The sequence below is a fragment of the Centruroides sculpturatus genome, unplaced genomic scaffold, assembly GCF_000671375.1.
Source record: "Centruroides sculpturatus isolate CEXI.00-Female unplaced genomic scaffold, Cexi_2.0 scaffold495, whole genome shotgun sequence".
In the NCBI taxonomy this organism is placed as follows: Eukaryota; Metazoa; Arthropoda; class Arachnida; order Scorpiones; family Buthidae; genus Centruroides; species Centruroides sculpturatus.
Genome location: NW_019384782.1, coordinates 75,931 through 96,777, shown reverse-complemented (window position 1 = coordinate 96,777; position 20,847 = coordinate 75,931). Strand labels below are relative to the sequence as shown.

General features: G+C 29.3%; 1 protein-coding gene across 1 annotated transcript in view; it reads left to right on the top strand.

The window, feature by feature from the left end:
- The window catches only part of LOC111629195 (glycogen phosphorylase-like), a 41,689-nt gene extending 21,248 nt beyond the window's left edge, over window positions 1-20,441 (top strand). The window contains exons 3-15 of the mRNA XM_023373079.1: window positions 1,617-1,799; window positions 7,823-7,954; window positions 8,030-8,141; window positions 10,486-10,568; window positions 11,516-11,659; window positions 11,753-11,845; window positions 17,711-17,857; window positions 18,005-18,168; window positions 18,269-18,383; window positions 18,458-18,559; window positions 18,633-18,839; window positions 19,968-20,189; window positions 20,283-20,441. Coding sequence (XP_023228847.1) covers window positions 1,617-1,799; window positions 7,823-7,954; window positions 8,030-8,141; window positions 10,486-10,568; window positions 11,516-11,659; window positions 11,753-11,845; window positions 17,711-17,857; window positions 18,005-18,168; window positions 18,269-18,383; window positions 18,458-18,559; window positions 18,633-18,839; window positions 19,968-20,189; window positions 20,283-20,414 — 1,836 coding nt within the window. The 3' untranslated portion in view covers window positions 20,415-20,441. The remainder of the gene's footprint in view (window positions 1-1,616; window positions 1,800-7,822; window positions 7,955-8,029; window positions 8,142-10,485; window positions 10,569-11,515; window positions 11,660-11,752; window positions 11,846-17,710; window positions 17,858-18,004; window positions 18,169-18,268; window positions 18,384-18,457; window positions 18,560-18,632; window positions 18,840-19,967; window positions 20,190-20,282) is intronic.
- Window positions 20,442-20,847: the final 406 nt, after the last annotated feature.

Genomic DNA, 20,847 nt, shown 5'->3' with positions numbered 1-20,847 from the left:
ATGCTTTCAGTTAACTGACGTTTCGGTTGATCGGCTTTTGGATAAACGACGCTCTACTGTACTTTCATTTTTTCTTTTATATTAGTAAATAGGAACTTTTGAACTTTTGTATTAAGGTACGACAGTTAATCCGACCGTATTTTGTACGGTCGGATTAACTGGAGTGACGGACTAGCCGAGGGCAGATTAGAGAGGTTCTACTGTATATATATTTGTACCAACCAAACCTGTGACATCACTGCCATAGGTCAATTTACCACTGAAAATGCCACAATACATTTAACTTCACATTCAATTACTTTCTTCTTGGAAATAATAAGGTAATAAAACAATTTAATTATTAAGAATGTGATCTAAATAATGATGTTCAATTAGCTGAAATCAATTGGCTGTGGTGATGTCATTTATTCTGTGCATTTTTATCCAAATAACAGTAATTTATCACTGTCAACATAAAATCCATTGATGCACAAATATTTTGAAAGTACAGTGATACCTTGACTTACGCTACCCCGACTTACGTGAATCTGGAGTCAGGAGTTATGCGATTTTCAAATCTCGTTGATTCGTCTTTTGTTTGAGCACCACGCAACTCTTGATTACTCATTCCCTCCACACTATTGTTCAACTTACATGTTTGGACGTGTCGTGCGGAATTGACACGTAGCTACAATTTATTTTGTGTTATTTATTTCTGTGTTTGTTATATCTATGGAGACTTGAGAGACTCTACGTGGTGATTTCTTGTAACAATGAATGAATCAAAAGACGAGATAAGATTAACGAGAACATTTATTAGCTTACATACATCCGACTTGGATTTTACACACATTGAGAAATTATACCCCGACTTACGTGGTTATCACTTGGTCCCACCTATCGCGTAAGTTTGGAGTATTACTGTATTTTAAAAAGTCTTAATACTATTTTCCATCACTTCTGATGTTTTTAAAAATATATATATAATTATAGCTTCTTGAAATTTATCATTTTAAATTGTTTTGTTACAAATTGCTCTACTAAGTATTGTTTTCTTCATTGTTTGAGAGAAATTTTTAAATTTTTGTGAATATTTTGTAAAATATGATATAACAAATCTATACAAAGATATGTAAATAAAACAAAATTTATTTTATTAAGAGGGGATTAAAATTTGTTGACACCACCATGGAAGCAAGTATTCAATGTACATATCAAGAAACAAAAGCACATATAGTTTATGAAACTGTTCATAATATTTTCATAAGAGAATGCAAGCATTGCCAAGTATTTCAGCTAATAGTTAATAATTTATCATTTGTTTAAATTTTTAATTAAGGATGACAAGATGCATATATACTGTAACATCTGTATTTCAGTCTTTTAATATAGTATTTATTATAGAATTCAGCCTACGATTTTTCTAATTATATAAATTTTAATAAACTTTTTAAATTAAGTATATATTTAATTTTCAGTACTTGTTAGATTAATTTATTGTGCTTAATATTGTTTAACATCATCTTTAAAAATTTGAAATTTCAATTATTGGTGTGTATGTGTAATTATTGTAAATTTGTTCTGAATTATTAATAAGCAAATGTTTTAATAAATCTAAAAATTTTTAATTTATATAGTTAGGGCTTAATATTGAAGAATTGGAAGATGTTGAAGAAGATGCTGGATTGGGCAATGGTGGTCTTGGAAGATTAGCAGCTTGCTTTTTAGATTCTATGGCAACTTTGGGTCTTGCAGCTTATGGCTATGGCATACGTTATGAATATGGTATTTTTGCTCAGAAAATTAAAAATGGTGAACAGGTAAATTTCTGTAATTTACTTTAAAATTTATTATATTTTTGAAATGACTTATTTAGAAACTTTTTTGGAACCTGTGAGGAAAAAAATTATTTATTTTAAATATGTAATAGTTTATCTTGATTAGAATAGGAAAATTTTGTAAAAAAATAAACTTTTTTTTCTTTATTTGAATATTGTCAAATTGAAATTAATTTTTTCTAAATGTTTTTATTTTTGTATATTATCCAGTAATTTGGTTCTGAAAATTTTAATTGAATTGCAAATGTTGTATAAATTTTTTGAAGTTTTGTTAAAATTATATAGGATTAAAATGTTAATGTGACGTTTTGAAAATGTCTTGGAACTTCAAAATCATTAATATTTGCTACATTCTTTCCATAAAACGAAAAAAATAATAATAAGGGGGAAAAATCTTTTCTCAGAAACATGACAAAGGAAAACTAGACAAGGTAATTCCCAAGATCAACTATCTTTGGTTGGGATCAAATTAAATGTCAATTTTGATTCATTCTGTGATCTAAGTTGAGATTTCATTACACTTTGTAACAAGTGATAGATCACTTATAAAGTGAGAATGAGGAAAAGCTACCAATTGGAATGGGTAATCAGAAACAGAAAATAATTAAAAATTCTGAATTTCAAGGATGACAGAGTTTCTCTCTGATTTATCTACGTTTTGGACTTTTCTTGATTGTGAATTCAACTTCACCCATCACCTTAAAATTCTAGGCTTAAAAACTGTTTCCATTTATAATTGCCATGATTCTTCATAAAAATACAGTCGACCCCCCCTATAAGATCATAGATACGTTCCATTCTTTAGGAATCCGATTTCTTACGAGTCCTTCCAATCACAGCCTGACACGTGTGAAGTTTACGGACTATGGCTGATTGAAAGGTTTTCTTCCATAAAATTAATCGATTCTAGACTAATCCGACTCAACATTTCCAAAATATGTATATTTTTTTTGGAAATAATCCGTATAAACTACGCTATAAACAAAAAATTGTAGGATTACTTACCGAGTGTGCACCATTCGACATCGCCNATGCCACAAACCTTCGCTGGAGTATATTAAACAACTTCCCAAAGTTTCACGCCAACCGGATAAACGGTGTGGTAATGCATGAATGACACACACACACACAGACAGACAACCATACATTCATTTTTATATATATAGATTTTAATCGCCGTTGAATAAGGAATGTTTCTTTCACACGAAATGTATAAAATTACAGTACTGTATTAGACTTACGGTAGCTAATTTACATACTGTACAGACGATAGTTCGCCTAAACTCTCCGTAGCGTAGCGCTAGACGGCGGAGAGCATATATACATAATTATAATAAAGTTACAATAAATTAAGTTAATATATAATTATATATACAGTACCTAATTTATATATAATTATATGTACAGACGAAACTAAACTCAATTTATCCGCCTAAACGTCCGTAGCGTGGCACTACGGACGGCGGGAAAGTAGTTCGGCTGCCTGATGACGTTTTACGTAATTATAGGAGTTTTTTTACCGTTGTGTACAAATACCGCCACAATTTTTTTGCTGTTTTATAGGAACCGGTTTTATAGGGGGTCTACTGTATATAGTAATGTGAGGCATACCCAGAAAGTAAGTTCCAATGAGCTATTAAAAACAAACAATTTAGTTTCAAACCATGTTTATTACCATGGGATGTAAATACCTTACACTATTTTTTGATATAGTTTTTACCATTGAGGTACTTATAACAGGGCACCAGTTTTTATATCCTTGCATTATAGAATGATGCCACCTGAAATGTAAACCATGTGGTCATGGCGGCTTAGACATTGTTATCATCATGAAAACACTGGCCATCTGAACTTTTTCAGATGCAGAAACATGGAAATTATGCTAGGTCCAGGCTGTGCAGGATGATCCATTTGTCTGAGTCTAATTTGTTTATTGCTATAAACACTTTTTCTAGCAATAAACAATTATTTCAAACTTTTTTTGGTCTCTTTAATTAATCTCTTTAATAGGTCTTCAGGCTACAGTCATCACAAATACATTGTTAGTAGCAAAAATAAAAATGGAACATTCTCCAATTAAATACACAATTCAAACTAGAAAGTCCATTTCATACACATTTTAAAACCAAACTCTCTTCAAAAAAGAACACATCTATTTCAAATATTAAATAACATTTTGGTATACATTGTATCTCAGAATTATATAATAATAAATATAAATATATAGACATTCAAATAAAATAAATATAAATTTAAACACCATGTAAATAAGTAACAATATGTAATAGTAAATATGCATATTTTAGAAAATTTTTAACATCTGTATGCGACAAAAAATATATAACCTATCTACCATGAATGGAGAGGTGGGGAAGTGTTGATGGAAAGAAGCATAGAGTAATGTAAAAAGACTTCTAAGCTGAAGAGTTGTACTCTGCTTCTTTGTATTTAATATAGTTATCCTCCTTTGATGATTTTAAATATTTCCAGGCTATTAAGATTTTAAATTCAAATCACTAAAGAAGAGTAACTGCATCAAAGATATGTTTAAATATATATAGAAAGAGGTTGAAAACCCTTACATAGATAAACTAAATTAGTCTGTTCTCAAAAAAACTGACTAGGGTCAGTCATATATAACATAATATAATGGATTCATCCAACTATAGTATATTGATGAACTCCACATTATATATAACAAAAAAAAAAAATAATGTCAGATAATCTGAAACACTCATTAATCTGAATAGTTCAGGTTGAACCTCAGTTAGTTCAGATTGATAAGGTTCTATTTGAAAATGATTATTTTTTAATTGTAAAGTTATTTAGTTTAAATCAGGGCTGTGGAGTCAGTCGTCAAAAAATCTGCCGACTCCTTTTTACTTCCCAACTTGTTATGTATATAAAACAGAAAAGTATTGGAATCAAGTCAAATTTGACCCTCCAACTTTTTTTTTTTTTTTTACAAATCTACACATTTGGAGACCTCCCGAACCCCTCAAGAAAAGGGGGCGAAATTCGCGCACGTGTGTGTTGGCATCTAATTTGTTTAATTTATTTATTTTCTGTTCTGAGATATTAAACAATATCTCAGAATGGGTAAGTTTAAGAAATGAAATGTGGCACTTTAGCTTGCGTATAAAGGGGCATTAATACTATTAAATTTTGGTTCTTAATTAAAGATCGACAGGGTTGAAGACATAAAAGTGGTTATGTGTCATATCTCTTAATGAATATTTTACTCGTTATTAGCATTCAAAATTTAAAAAAATGAAATAAAATAAAACTCATCTCTACTCTCAAAGTAAGCTTTTTTGCCATTTTATAATAGTACAGTAAAACCCGTTAAGATGTTCTCACCTAAGATGTTAGAATGCATATGGGGACATAATTTAGTTCAACCACTTTGACGCTTAATAACTAACTCCTGTGTTAAACCATCTGACTCCAATTCTAACCACTCTGACCACAGAAATTATTAGGCTTCAAATAGGGTGAACAAAATCATGCTCCACACACACACAGTCTAACATCCATATATATAGAAAAAAACCTCAAATCTTTTGCATATGTCAAAATTTCAAGGTGTCCTGAGTCCAAAAATGTAAAAATTTGGGAGGGGTCATTTTTTGACCGAGCGCTATACTTTCAGAAAGAAAAGTAACAATTGGACTGTTTATTTTGAAAGTGGTGTAAGTCCATTTTTGGAAAAAATTGAGAAAACACATAATATACATACAATTTAGTGTGAACTTTTTATTTATAAACAATTCACACTTAACATTTTAAAATAACCATAAGCTTTGTTCAATTGAAGATTTATCGGTAAATGACATTGCATAACCATTGATTTTGAAAGTGGTGTAAATCCATTTTCTAGTTTAAGCACTTGGGCTGTCCATAAATTACATGTGCATTTTTCTTGAAATTTTTACTTCTCCCTCTTGTCCCAGTTTGTCCAAGTTTTTGTAACCCCTTTCCCTCTATGGATGTCCAACATATCTCTATCCCCGTTAAAACCTTCATCACTTTATGAATGATAGATATCATAAGTAGAAATGAAACATACAAGAAACTTTGAAATAAATATAATAAAATACATAGTCTATAAAATTTAATGAAATAAATGGATGTCCACTAATACCCCCTTGTCCAACTTGTCTTAATCCCCTCCCTCCTTTTAGTGTGGACATCATTTAAAGACAGCCCCTTACAACAGAGGAGTAAAACTATAAATATTACCAACAATGTACAATTTGATGGAATAGAAAAAAAATCCATGTAATGAATCTAAATGAAAAAGCATTGTCTAATGGTAAGCTCATAACAATGATAAACTTATCATAAGATAGTTTAACAATAAGTAAATATTTTTAATGTTCAGAATAAACAATACTATTTTATTTCTTGTTGTTATATATGAACAAAATCAGAATAAAACACAATGTGTTTCAAGTGACATTGAGTTTTACATAATAGAAATTTAATGAATTTTACAGTTCAATAATTATGAAAGTGATGTAAGTCCATTTATGGCCCAGAAAGAATATATTAGTTTTGTTAAATTCACATAGAAGTCTATGCAATCAACTGACATATTTCTAAAGTCATAGAAACATTGTCAAACTTGGTACACTTTGTTTTGCATTTTAGTTGATTCAAAAATACAGTAGAGCGTCGTTTATCCAAAAGTCGGTTATACGAAACGTCAGTTAACCGAAAGCATTCCAGTCCACAAATTTAAATTTTTGCTAGTGCTGTGGTGCTGCAGTCTTTGGCTATATCTTGGGCTACTCCAATATTTTTTTTGTTGGTGTGTGTGTTTTAGCTGGCAGCACTGGCACCTTTGTGTGGTGTTTTTCTGAGTACTGTGTGTGGTGCTGAATCGAACGTTTTTGATACTAGATCAACTTCTAAAGTATAATTTTTTTTATTTTATATTTCTCAATATATTTAGTTTTTACAAAATAAAAAATTAATGTTTAACGATATAATAGCCACGATTATTATTTTAAAAAGTTTATGTTAGGCTTAACATTGACAAAAATTCAACACGATGCGACATGCAACGGAGAAAAATTTCAACATGGGTTAGGTTAATGTATTTTTTCGTACATAATCGGTTATCCAAAAAATAAGTTATCCGAACAACCTCAGTCCCCAATTGATTCGGATAAACGATGCTCTACTGTATAATGTTTAAATATCTTGAAAGAAGAAAAAGTGGACTTGCTCCACTTTCAAAATAAATGGTCCAATTATCAAATACATATTTATATATTACTTAGAGGAGTCTTTTACCTTTGGAGTAAAAAGTTTCTACGTTCTATCTTTATTAGAACTCTATTTATTGAATCTTTTATTCTGAGGTCACATGATGACATCAGAATTTCCAGGTCTCTTTCGGTAACAAATCCACCCCTGGCGGAGTCGGATGATAAGGAAGAGTCGGAGTTGGAGTCATTAGATTTTTACGCAACTCCACAGCCCTGGTTTAAATGTAACTATTAATATAATCAAATTTTAGTTGCCATAATAATGTAACAGAATATTTTTTAATATTAATAATATTGAACCTGGAAATAGATGAATTGTTTAAATATTTATTTAGTTTCAAACCTGATTTACATTTTTGGTTTTTGAAATAAATTTTATTTCAAAAGTTTTGAGGTTTAAACATTTGATTCATTTTAAGAAAATCTCAATTTGGTGGATATATGATTTGAAAGCATTAATATACAAAATGAAATTTTATGATCTGTCTCAAGTTATATTGATTATTTAAACTTATGTATGTTAAAGAAATTTTGTTTTTTAGAAAAAAGAAATCAGAGTATTTTTGAAGAAAGTTAGTTTATTTACTTTATTAACCTGTTACAAGTTAATATAAGTGCTTCAATTATTAGCTGAAGTTTTGGTTAAAATTTAATAATTGATTCTTTTGTGTTTATTAGTATGTTACATATTATGGAAAAAATTTGTAATAGTTTTATTTACTTATTTAGGTTGAAGAACCAGATGATTGGCTAAGGTTTGGAAATCCTTGGGAAAAAGCTAGACCTGAATATATGCTTCCAGTAAATTTTTATGGTCGTGTTGAACAGACAGAAACTGGCTGTAAATGGGTTGATACCCAGGTGGGATTTGTTTCATAAATTTGTAAAATGTATTTAATAATTTAATAAGTTTGTATTAATTTTATTTTTATCTAGATTGTTTTTGCTATGCCTTATGACAGTCCAATACCAGGTTTTCGTAATAATGTAGTAAATACAATGCGCTTATGGTCTGCAAAATCTCCTAATAGTTTTAATCTTCGATTTTGTAAGTTTATGAATATTTCTACTATATATTGATTATGATTATGTTTAAACATTGTTATTTTAAAAAACTTTAAATTTAGTTTAAGATTTGTTAGATTTAATTCATTCTTTCTAATTAGGGGTCAGCCTGATGGCTATGCAATAAAGTACAGCTTACCTCAAATTGGAGATTTCGGTTTAAATATGATCAGTGTAATTTCTATGGGAATTTCTTGAATAGGTCCATTTATGTACTACTAATAATTATTATAGGTTGTACAGATATAGGGATTATCCAACCCTCATCTGGACTAGCTGATCTCATTGTTAGTCAGGCATGCTCATAATGGATGGTATGAGGACTAGCCATTTAACCTTATGTTGGTATCTCATGTTAATAAATCAAACAAACCTAATTAGGAATGTATCAGTATTATAGTATTATTAATATATTGACAATATATTGTAAGTGGCAATGGATAATTTCATGAGTGGCAATAGAACCTCAAATTCTCAAAAAAGCAAAAAATGAAGAAATATAACACAGTAGAAATAAGCTCACTTTAATACATTAATTATTTATTAAAAATTTATTATTTATTGCTGGCCAAAGACTGATTTCAATGCCACCCCATGAATAGCAAGAGAATTTCAGAATCCGTATAAAATTTAAATATTAGATGTACAGTCAAGTTGTAAGTCTGAAGCTTAAGTTGAACATTCATAAGGGAGCACATGTAATATTACTATTGTTATTCTTTTTCTTTTCTTATTTTTCTTTCAAAAGTTGAAACTAAAATCTAAAATGGATTATTTATTTATATTGTAATTGTAATTGAAGTTTGAATTATAAAATTGTAAAAGTTTTTTTTAAGAGTTAAAAGTGAACTGAAAAAAATAAAGTTTTTTTTACTAGGAAATTTTTGAGGTTTGAGTGAACCCTCTTTGATACTGATATAAATACAGGTAGGCCTCCTACAACGCGATACCTTTACAATGCATTTTTGTTCCAACGCGGTTGGAAAAATGCGGAAATTTTTTTACAACGTGGTTTACGGTAATTAGAAACGAATTATCTTCACATAACAGAAAAATCGCAACGGATCACGTGATACGAGCCGCAGTTCGGTATACAGAGCTAAAAGTCTTTGAAAACAGCTGTTTGTCGACGTTGGCGTGTTATTCCCTTGAAAGTTTCAGGGAAAGACCGGTTTCTAGACAGATGTGCATCAATTACCATAAACACTCAAATATATCACTAAATTTTTGATCATTTATACTCTTTCAATAAGTGGGGATTGCAAAAATGGTCCAAAATACAGTATAAACTTCTATTGGGTGTATATTTTTAACAACATAGTGAAAGGAAGTTATTTTTTGCGATTTTTACTGTCCACAAAACTGAATGAAAAAATTTTAGCCATAACAATGCTGAATGAAAAGAAAGGACCGTCATTAAAAAGGAAATTTATAACTTTTCAAACAAAGATGGAAATTTTGGATTGAATTAAAAATCAAGAGCGAATAGCTAATATTGGTAGGCATTTTAATTTAAATGAGTCAACTATTCGGTCGATTAAGCAATCGGGAGAAAAGATCAGAAATTTGGTCGCATCCGGATCGTCTATTCTTGCAAAAAATGTTGCTTGTCCGAGAGCACCTATAATGAAAAAAATCGAACAAGTGCTAATATTATGGTATGAACAGGAAATGGGTGCCTTTAAATAAAACTGCACTTAAACACAAGCCTTAAAAATATTTGATTATTTAAAACAAATGGGACAGTAGTCAGTTGATGAAACCAGTGTTAAATTCGTGGCTAGCAATTGCTGATTTGGAAAATTCAAAAAACGCCATTCAAACGCCAAGTTTTTCTCTTTTCAGAACCGAATCCCAGTTTTTGTATTAAGTTGGTGTCTCCTATAACGCGATTTCCCACAATGCGGTACTTTCAAGGAACATATCTACCGTGCTGTAGGAGGCCTACCTGTACTTATAATCAATGTTCATCCTTATTCATAATGTATGGAGCTGATGAAAACATATTTTTTTCTAACATAACTGCTATCCAAAATAGTTTTGTAAAATGAAAGTTATTTATTTTTCAAAAAATGCTTAAATTTCTATTTGTTAAAAATAGAAAGTGTGCTTGTGAAAAGTTGAAAATTGCATAATATAGGGAAAATATAGAAATATTTATATTATTTTTAGCAATAAATTTTTAAAGAAAAATTTGTTGCAATGTTTTATAGAAATAAATTGTATTATGATTAAGCAAATGTTTTTTTTTTTTTTCTTTTTTTTTTAAGATTAAGTTGTTAAAATTTGTATAAAATTGTCTAAAAAAAATTTCATTTCAATTTCAGTCAACAATGGTGATTATATTCAAGCAGTATTAGATCGAAACTTTGCAGAAAATATATCAAGAGTTCTGTACCCTAATGATAATGTAAGTTATATAACTTTATATTGCAAACATGTATATTCTTTAATTTTTTTCATTCTTTCTCCTCAAATGTATACTCTATTTATTAGATTTAGTGAATTTAAAATTAGTTTTAAAGAACTAGGTTATTATTTATGTTGGATTAGATTGTATTGATAACTTTATTTTGTTTGTCCACAGATGGTACATTACAGTTAATTGTTATACACTTTAAATTTCACTAGTACACTGTCTGTGGCTCACACTAAAAGAAGTGTTTTTGAGTTTGTTCTTGAAATAAGCTCAAAAACACTTCAAATCACAAACACATGGTTTATTTATGACATGACTAATAGAAAACAAATATGTAGCGGTTTCAAGAGGCAATAAGTTTTGATCTCATTAGATATCAAAATTTGAATTCAAGGACAATTCATTTCCTAGTAGGTTAGCATCAATTTGGCAAATACAAAGGTCTGGCAAAGTCAACAAGAATAAATATTCAGGTGATAAAAGGTCAGGTGATAAAACTAAGATAAAAGACTTTTTATCTTATTATTATTTTTATTAATCTTAATAAGTGTTTCAAAGAGTATTATTTTATCTTACAAATAAATTCCTAATTTTAGAGAGGGAATTTTTTTATAGTAGTTTCAGCTTTATTGGGGAATGACCAATTTTCCAATTTTTGCTTAATTTCTTTTAATTAAATTATTTAAAGTGCAATAAATTTTATTTATTTTTTTTTTACCAATATAAATTCATTCAGTGCATTTCAATTTCATATATTATTTGTATATTCAAAAGAAACATTATGCTCCAGAAATGGTACATAATGATAAAGATAAACTCGTAATATAAAAATTTACTCCATCTAAATAGCATTAAATTTTACTCTGGTAGTATGCTACCAGTGGCACATGTTACAAACATGTTAAATATAATTCATATCTACTCTCAATTTATTGCAGTTCTTTGAAGGCAAGGAATTGAGGTTAAAACAAGAATATTTTATGGTAGCTGCAACATTGCAAGATATTTTCAGACGTTTTAAATCTGCAAAATTTGGAAGCAGAGATCCTGTAAGAACATCGTTTGAAACTTTTCCTCATAAGGTAAAGCTTAACAATTCTATTTGAATATTTTTTTAAGTAAGTTTTGTTTTTTTCTATTGAATCTAAATTATTCTTTATAAATCATTTCTGAAGGTTGCAATCCAGTTAAATGATACCCATCCTTCTTTGGCAATTCCTGAACTTATGCGCATATTGATGGACATTGAAGGACTTTTATGGGATAAGGTTTGTGTTTTTGAGATTAAATTCAACATTTATAAATTATCTTCAATGTTTTTATTTAATATTATTAATTATTACATAGTTTATATGAATATCCAAGAGTTGATTTAAATTTCAGTTTAATTTTAAATTTAAATTAACGTTATATTAAAACTGAAGACGTTTCTACAGTTTTAATTCCACTTAAAATAAATTTCATGTCATTGTGAAGAGAGATTAAATCTTATATTGAAGTAAATAAAATAGATATTGTATTTATAAATTTGAATTGACAATGGCATAGACCAAATTGTTTATTTTACAAGTTTCAATATGTAATTTTACATATGATGACTTTAGGTGTAAGAAAAATATTACTTCATAAACAATTGGAGAGAGAGAAAATTAGCATTTAACATTGCGAATCTCAGTTTTGTCTTTGAGATAGTGCCTTTCAGCTAAATGATACACACTTTAAAGAAGTTTATTGTTTCTGAAGCCATTACTATTACATTTATGCAATGAATTATGAGAAAAGCTAAAGCAGTGTTTTAACTAATATCTTGAACTGACAACTTGTAGTTAGTTCACTGGCTGTGTTGTCCCTTCTTTGATGACATTTTAACACAAAAAAATTTGGCTAATGCTGGTACATGACAATACTAAAAACATGTGCTTTGCTTGAAAAATGGCAAGTTGCAGTCACAGGACAAAAAGACAATGTTAATTAAATTGTGATTGGTGAAAGAGTAACAGCTATCGATAGCATGGAACCTAGAAGCATCTCAACCAATTACACAAAGCAAAACTTACTTAATGTGGAGCAGAGAATAGCAATTTGTCTAAGGTTTGTTAACTGCCTTTCGTTAAAGAGACTTATTGAATGTCCTGTGTATTGCTTTCGTTGAGTTATTGGAAGAGTTCAGAATAGATCCCCAGATATGGACAGCTTAGAGGCTAGAGACCCTGATTAACTATATATGAACTTCAGTTTGGACCAGAAGTCACATAATATTTTTTTAAATTAAAAGATGATTAAAAATTGCAGTCCAGCATTGTGATGTTACAATAAATTAATTTTATTTTTATTTCTAAGATACAGGTTCTCCCCTACTTACAATATGACCATGCATCTAAAATTTAAATTTTGCATGGATTTTGAAGTTTTCTTACCACTCATTTAGTGGTGTTAAAGTCAGTCTTTTGCCAATAATAAATAAATAATAAACGTTAATACAAAATAGAAACCATTTTGTATCGTCATTTTTCACTTTCATGTGAATTCTAAGGTTCCATTGCCACTCATGAGGTGATGTTAAAGTTGGTAACATTAGAGTAATAGCATTTTTTGCTTTTGTTTGTAATTTTTATAACCTTTTATGGGGGGGGCGCTTCCGACGTTCGTCAGTGTTGGTGAGTTTTTTGAGAGAGCTGTTTTTATTGAATTATAGTGCTTTGGATATGTTTGCTTTTACAAAGTGTTTGATTCTTTATCTTGGTTTCATCAAAGAATTTGATATATACTTATTATTACGTGCTTTATTGGTAATTGGAGGTATTGAATCTAATCCTGGACCGATGTCTCGTACTCCACCTNTAATTTTGATATGTTTTGTTTATACGATGATAATTTAAGCTCTGACATGTTATTTAAAGTTTATAAATTTTTCTGTTATTTATTAAACATGTTAACATAACATTATTAATAAAGTTTTAATATTTTTGAAATTATGTATAATTATGTTTGTATTTGAAATTATGTATAACTATGTTTGTATCTGTTAATGTTGCACGATTTTGTAACCCCCTTTGTAAAGGCGAAAGCCGTAGCAAATAAATGTTGATTGATTGATAACCTTTTATGATTAGTGCTTCAAAAATGCATCTAAATCATAATAGTAAATATAGCAGTGGAGATAAATGCAAGAAGTATCACTCTATTACCATGAAAACTAAATTTGACATTATAAAACAAAGTGCATTAGGTGGAAAAAAACCTGCATTTTAAACAATTTGCTCTAAGCAGTATCTAGTGCAGGGATGGGCAGCCCGTGGCTCCCAGGCCGCATGCGGCTCCCATTAATATTTTTTCAGCCTGCGTTGCATAAAATATGAATTAAGCTGGGCAATATATCAATTTCCTAGCTTAAGGAAGTATGCAGCAAAAATTCAAACATTATTTCTACAACTTACATATGTGAATAGTTTTTCCACAATGAATTTAGTAAAAATTAAAACAAACAGGCTAACAGATACATCCAAACTAATTTAAAACTAACAGTGACTAATATTTAACCAAATATTTCCAATATATTACATTTACATCAGTCCCAGAAGCTAAATTACCTATGCTAATTTATAATTATATATGAATAAATAATTGTGATTTACTGGCATTTTTTTCCTCTTTTCTCTTGTATGTGGCCCGTGTCAGTTCAAAAGTTTTAAAATGCAGCCCTTACATAGAAAAAGATTGCCATCCCTGATCTAATGGATAAATGAGTGTAATGTATTCTATTAAGTACATTGGAGGATCAAATACTAAACAATAAGTAGTTATTCTGTGTAAAAATGTACTTTCTAGGTTAGTTTTTGACTTACAGAAACCTCAAACCTAACCTGTATGGATAACCCTCTAAAAACTGCAGAACAATCTTTTATACTGTCAAATGAACATGCTAATGCAACAAGACGTATAGGTGTTAGGTAACATGTGTTAAATTCCTAAATGCAATGCTCTATCATTGGTACGATATTTAAAACAAAGTTTGAATCAGTACAAGAAATTACATTTGTTTTTAGAAACACATACATGCCATATCACATCCATTGCCACAAGTTATGACACAAGACTTGAACAAGATGTCAAAGACTTTACAAATCAGATGGAACATCTCTAAGAATTGGTTCATTCAGTAGCTATGATGTAAGCAAAATGCTGATTGTAGAATGCAAACACATGTCAAATTTCAAGTAGATCTGTCAACTCATTGTATATTTGCAGCTGTTCAAAGTTGACGTGTCATTGTATTTTTTTACAATGGAAAAAATTGAATATCGTGCAGTGATAAAATTCTTATTTTTGGAAGGTGTAGCACCAAAAAAAATTCATGAACAATTGTTAAAAGTGTATAAGGACTCTTCACCTTCAATCAGAACAGTAGAAAGATGAGTTGCTGAATTTAAACATGGTCGTACGAGTCTTGAAGACGATCCACGTGAAGGACATCCAAAAAGTGCATCAACACCAGAAATTGTAGCAAAAATACAGCATATGGTTTTGGAAGATTGTCGATTAACCGAGAGAGATTTAGTAGAAGCCCTAGGGATTTCGTTAGGCAGTGTGAGCAATATTTTGGCTGAAGTTTTGGGTTACAGAAAGCTGTGTGCACAATGGGTGCCGCATTCGTTAACTATGGAACAAAAACACATTCAAATGAAACTTTCTCAGCAACATTTGGAGCGTTTTAGAAAGGATAAAAAGGATTTTGTGCATCGTTTCATCACTATGGATGAGACGTGGGTCTACCACCATGATCCTGAATCAAAACAAGAGGCTAAGGAGTGGTGTGAACCCGGTACTTCGGCTCCGAAGTGAGTTAGGGTCCAGAAATCGGCCAAGAAGGTGTTAGCATCTGTTTTTTGGGATGCAAAAGGAATTTTGTTTGTGGATTACCTGCAAACTGGTAAAACAATAAATTCAGATTATTATTGTAACCTTTTGGACCAGCTGGATGTAAAAATTTGTGAGAAAAGACCTGGTTTAAAAAAGAAAAAAATCATTTTTCATCAAGACAATGCACCCTCTCACAAAGCTCAAAAAACCATCGCGAAAATCAGTAAATTAAAATATGAATTGTTGCAACATCCTCCCTATTCACCAGATTTAGCTCCCTCTAACTTCTGGCTGTTCTCACATCTAAAAAAATTCATGCATGGGAAACGATTTTCATCAAAGAAAGAGATAATAGCAGCCGTGGAAGCGTATTTCGACAGTCTTCAGGATTCTCACTTTAGGGATGGAATCCAGAAATTAGAAGATCACTGGAACAAGTGTATTGAAATTCAGGGAGATTATATTGAATAATAAAATGTATTTCAAACCATAAAATCATGTTTTTCTTATAGAACGACAAAACTTGTTGAACAACCTGGTATATAATATATTGAATTAATTAATAAGTATATTAACATTATGACTTGAAAGCATTAGAACTTAGAATAAAATTAAAGTAGTTTATGAATATCTTAAAATTGGTGCAATGGAGCATTGCTTTCCCCTTTCCAATTATGATATATGATCCTATGCTAACCCTCTCCTCAGGTTGGTATCTCTGATAAAATAAATACTTTAGAATTAGTAGTAGGTTAATAAGATAGTCATATACAGCAGACAATACAGAGTTGTTTGTCTTATGGAAACAATTTCAATAGCTGTTACTCAGGAAAACAACTTCCTCCATCATCTGTCATGCATTGTCTGCTTCCCCTGGTTTCTGGCAAATGCCTAACATCAAGTTTTTCACTGCATCAGAGATTCTTAGAGAATTTTATTTAGTTTCTCCCATTCATCATTGCAAGCTTTCCACAATCCTTCATCTTCAGGGTTGACAAAATCTGAGGGCTTTTTTTTTTATTTGTCCAAAGACACAGAAATCTGTGCGTGCTGCATTGGATGATTTAGCAGATATGTCAGGAAAGGATATTGACTTTATATCAGTTTCTTCCTCTATTATGTTTAGAAATGCTAGGGTTGATTGTGCAATATGAACTGATGCTTTGTTCTGATGGACCATACAACAGTAGAATTCTTGCTTGAACATGAGCTCCAATACTTTCAAAAAGTCAAAAGTAGGTTCAAAAATCAAAGTCAACTCTAGTTATTTTGATAGTAACTAGAGTTGACTTTGATTTTTGAACCTGCTTTTCAGTTTTAGTTTGCCATTATAACAGAAACCTGCAACAACTATAAAGCTTTAGTTGAAACTTTCTTTGCATTCACCAGACCAAGTTGAAAAGTATTTCTAGTTTTTTGGATTGTATATCATTCAAATTTTGTTTGTGTCAGATAGGTACACCCATACTTTATCATGACAGACTTCCATCTCTCATCTGCAAGGTACTGTACTTGTGTAGTTTCTACAGTAAATCTTTCTCTCTGCAATATGGCAATATGGTGCAGGAGTAAGTTCAAAGGAAATACAAACTCAGTGTTTGTATGTCCTTTGTAGCCTTAGATTTTTGGAAATTATGCAATTAAATGTTGAAATTTTTAAAATAAATTTTTAAAGATTTTAATATCATTTCATAATGTTATTGTAATTTTTTGAAAATTTTAAAAATGAATAAATAACATAAGTTTTAATAGGTTAAAGTACTGTATTTTAAAAATTAAGATAATCTAAGTAATTGTTGTAAAAAAAAAAAACACTAGAGAAATTAATGGAATCGACCTTTACTTATAGGTTTCTCTGCTGTTTTATTTATTTTGTTTTTAAAATGATATATGATAATTGAAATGATATATGGATTGGCATTGTAAAGACAATAGAATTGAGAAATTAATGAATATATTAGATAGTGGTGATGATTATCATTATCTGGTTAATTATTATTAGATGTTAATTATAATTAGACAGTAATAATTATATGCAAGTGTTGATTTTGAATTCATAAATTTTAAATCTTCTCTGTAAAACAAAGTTAATTTTATTTTAAACAGTCAGTATAGAAGAAATTATATGGTTTATTGTCATTGAATATTTAATTTGAAAAGTCTGTTCTTACTTAAAAGCAAATTTTATTTGACATATATTCTTGCTGTGTATTGTACCTAAAAACTTATTTAATTTGTTTTAAATTTTTATTACATATTAAAAATCTTTACAGGCTTGGAAAATTACTGTGGAGACTTGTGCTTACACTAATCATACTGTTCTTCCTGAAGCTTTAGAAAGATGGCCTGTACATATGTTAGAACGTATATTACCTCGCCATCTTCAAATTATTTATGAAATCAATTCCAGACATTTACAAGTAACTTATATAACTTATTATTCACAATATATATTTTAAGCAATAATTAAAGTATGTAAATTATTAAATATAAAATGTCAATGTACTAGATTTATAATTTAATTTTTACCAAGTATAAATTGATTCTTGATTTAATAATTTTTTTAGGAAGTTGCTGCAAAATTCCCAGGAGATATGGATCGGCTTAGAAGAATGTCACTGATTGAGGAAGGACATGAAAAGAGAGTTAACATGGCTCATCTTTCTATAGTTGGAGCTCATGCAGTTAATGGTGTAGCATTTATTCATTCAGAAATTCTTAAAAAAGATTTGTACGTAACCTACTTTTTAATGAAAATTTTATTTAAATTATATTAAATTTAGGATGACATTTTAGAAGTAAGATGATAAATTTTAATCTTTTTATTAAAGATTTAAAGACTTTTATGAAATGACACCTCATAAATTCCAAAACAAGACAAATGGGATTACACCAAGACGTTGGTTATTATTATGCAATGTTAGTTTAGCTGATGCAATTGCAGAAGTAAGCATTTTATAGTTTTATTGTTTTAATTTAAAAACATATTTATGTAATCATTTTATAATAACTTTATATAGCGTATTGGAGAAGAATGGATAACTCATTTGGATCAATTAAAACTGTTAAAACCTCTTGTAAATGATGATAAGTTTGTTCGTACAATTCATACAATAAAACAGGTAAATGGAAAATAATCTTAATCTCAAGCTGTTTGGAATTTGAATTTTGAATGATTTGTTTTCTTTATTTTAGGAAAATAAAATGAAATTAGCTGGTTTAATACAAAAAGACTATGGAATAACTGTAAATCCCTCTTCTATGTTTGACATCCAAGTTAAAAGAATCCACGAGTATAAACGTCAATTACTTAATTGTCTTCATATAATAACCATGTACAATCGAATCAAACGTAATCCAAATGCTCCGATTGCTCCAAGAACTGTTATGATTGGAGGAAAGGTATGTATAAATGTTATGTTTTTTTATGATGTTTAATTCTAAAATAAATAACTATATTTCATCTGGAAAAGTTGTTAATTTAAAACATGACAATAATTTGATTTTTAAAGATCAGATATTACTTTTGAAAAATCTCCATTGGATTTTGAATGAAAAATTTATTTTTTGCACATAGTAAAATATGAATAATTATCTCATTGAAAGTAAGGGATTGCCATAAAAGATGTTTACTTTTATAAAGTTATCATTTTCTTCTACAACAGCAAATTTAAATATATCCTTTTGATTTATTAAAACATTTTAAAATGTTTTAATAGTTTTGAAAATCAGTGATAAAAGTGATAAAATCAGTGATCAGTGATTTTGTATTTGGGTACTTGAAAAACCTCATCATGCAATTTAAAAAAAAAATTTCATGATATTTTTCAAAAATATTTTTATACTTTGGTCTGTGTTTTTCTATTATTATTTAAGGTAGACTGTTGGTGTTGTATATAAAATTGCATAAAAATTTAGTAGTTTCATTTGTACATTTTTTGCTCTGTCTTTTAATAATTAAACTTTCATTTCTTGACTTGCTCTTTTTCTACTTTCCTGATGTTGTAAAACAATGGAAAAGAATTGTAATCAGTCAAATTTTGACCATCTAGGATTTTTGCATTTCTTGATATCTTAAGATCCTGATTCCTAAAACATAACAAAATTGTCTGTGTGTGTTGGCTTGCATTTTTCTTTATATCTCAAGATTCAATGGACCAAAAACTTTGAAATTTGGCAGGAATACTTCAAGTATATATTGAATGTTGTTGTTGTTACATTTTGGAGCAGATAAGTCAAGAGGAGAGATGAAGTGTAGGGATTGCGTAAAAGTTATTTACTTTTATGGCAATTTTGGGTGGGGTCAGACTTAATGACTTAATTTTTTTTTCTTAACGCAGATCTTTTTAAAAGTTTTTTAAAAAAATAATCAGATAAATCTTTAGAAAGCATTTTCAATTAAAAATCTTTAGAAATTATTACAGTAGAAGAAATGACTTTTAAATAAATACTGACAGTTACTATATCTAGTTATTTAAGTAAAATAAAATAATTATATGTAATAATTATGCAAATATAATTTTCTTACAGGCTGCACCAGGCTATCATACAGCTAAACAGATTATTAAATTAATATGTGCTATTGGAAATGTTGTCAACAATGATCCTGTTGTTGGAGATAAACTTAAAGTTATATATTTGGAAAACTATAGAGTTACACTTGCTGAACAAATTATTCCTGCTGCTGATTTGAGTGAACAGATTTCAACTGCTGGTACAGAGGCTTCTGGCACAGGCAACATGAAATTTATGGTAATTACAAATTCATTACATTAAATTTATTTATAGAATGTTTATAGAATATTTTTTTTTATATATACTTTTTTTTCCGTGTTATATTTTCAGTTAAATGGTGCTCTTACAATTGGTACATTAGATGGTGCAAATATAGAAATGGGTGAAGAAATGGGATCTGAAAACATTTTTATTTTTGGAATGACTGTGGAAGAGGTAGAAGCACTTAAACAAAGAGGGTAAGATTGCTAATGTCCAATTATTGGGCTGCAATTGAAAAAATTGTAGATCTATAAATTTCCACTGTCGTCCATCCATTTGTCCTTCCTTAATCTTAAGAACATTGTTAGATAGATAAAATCTGAGATCAGATATGGAAAATTTGGAGACAGGAGGCCCTAATTTAACTATATACCAGACATGGGCAAATGCTGCTCTTGCTGAAAGTGTTAATTTCTGCTTTTTATTATTATTTTTACAATTTTATTTCCACAATTTTGTGAAAATATGTATATTAAAAAAATTCAATATTTGTTTTATATTATATTTACATTATATAATAAAATCACAGTACAGAATTAAAAAGTACAGAACTGTGGCTGCCATGCATTTTGCAAAACCTACATTTCAGCTCCCACTGAACTCTTGCTTGCCCACCCCTGCTATATACAAACTT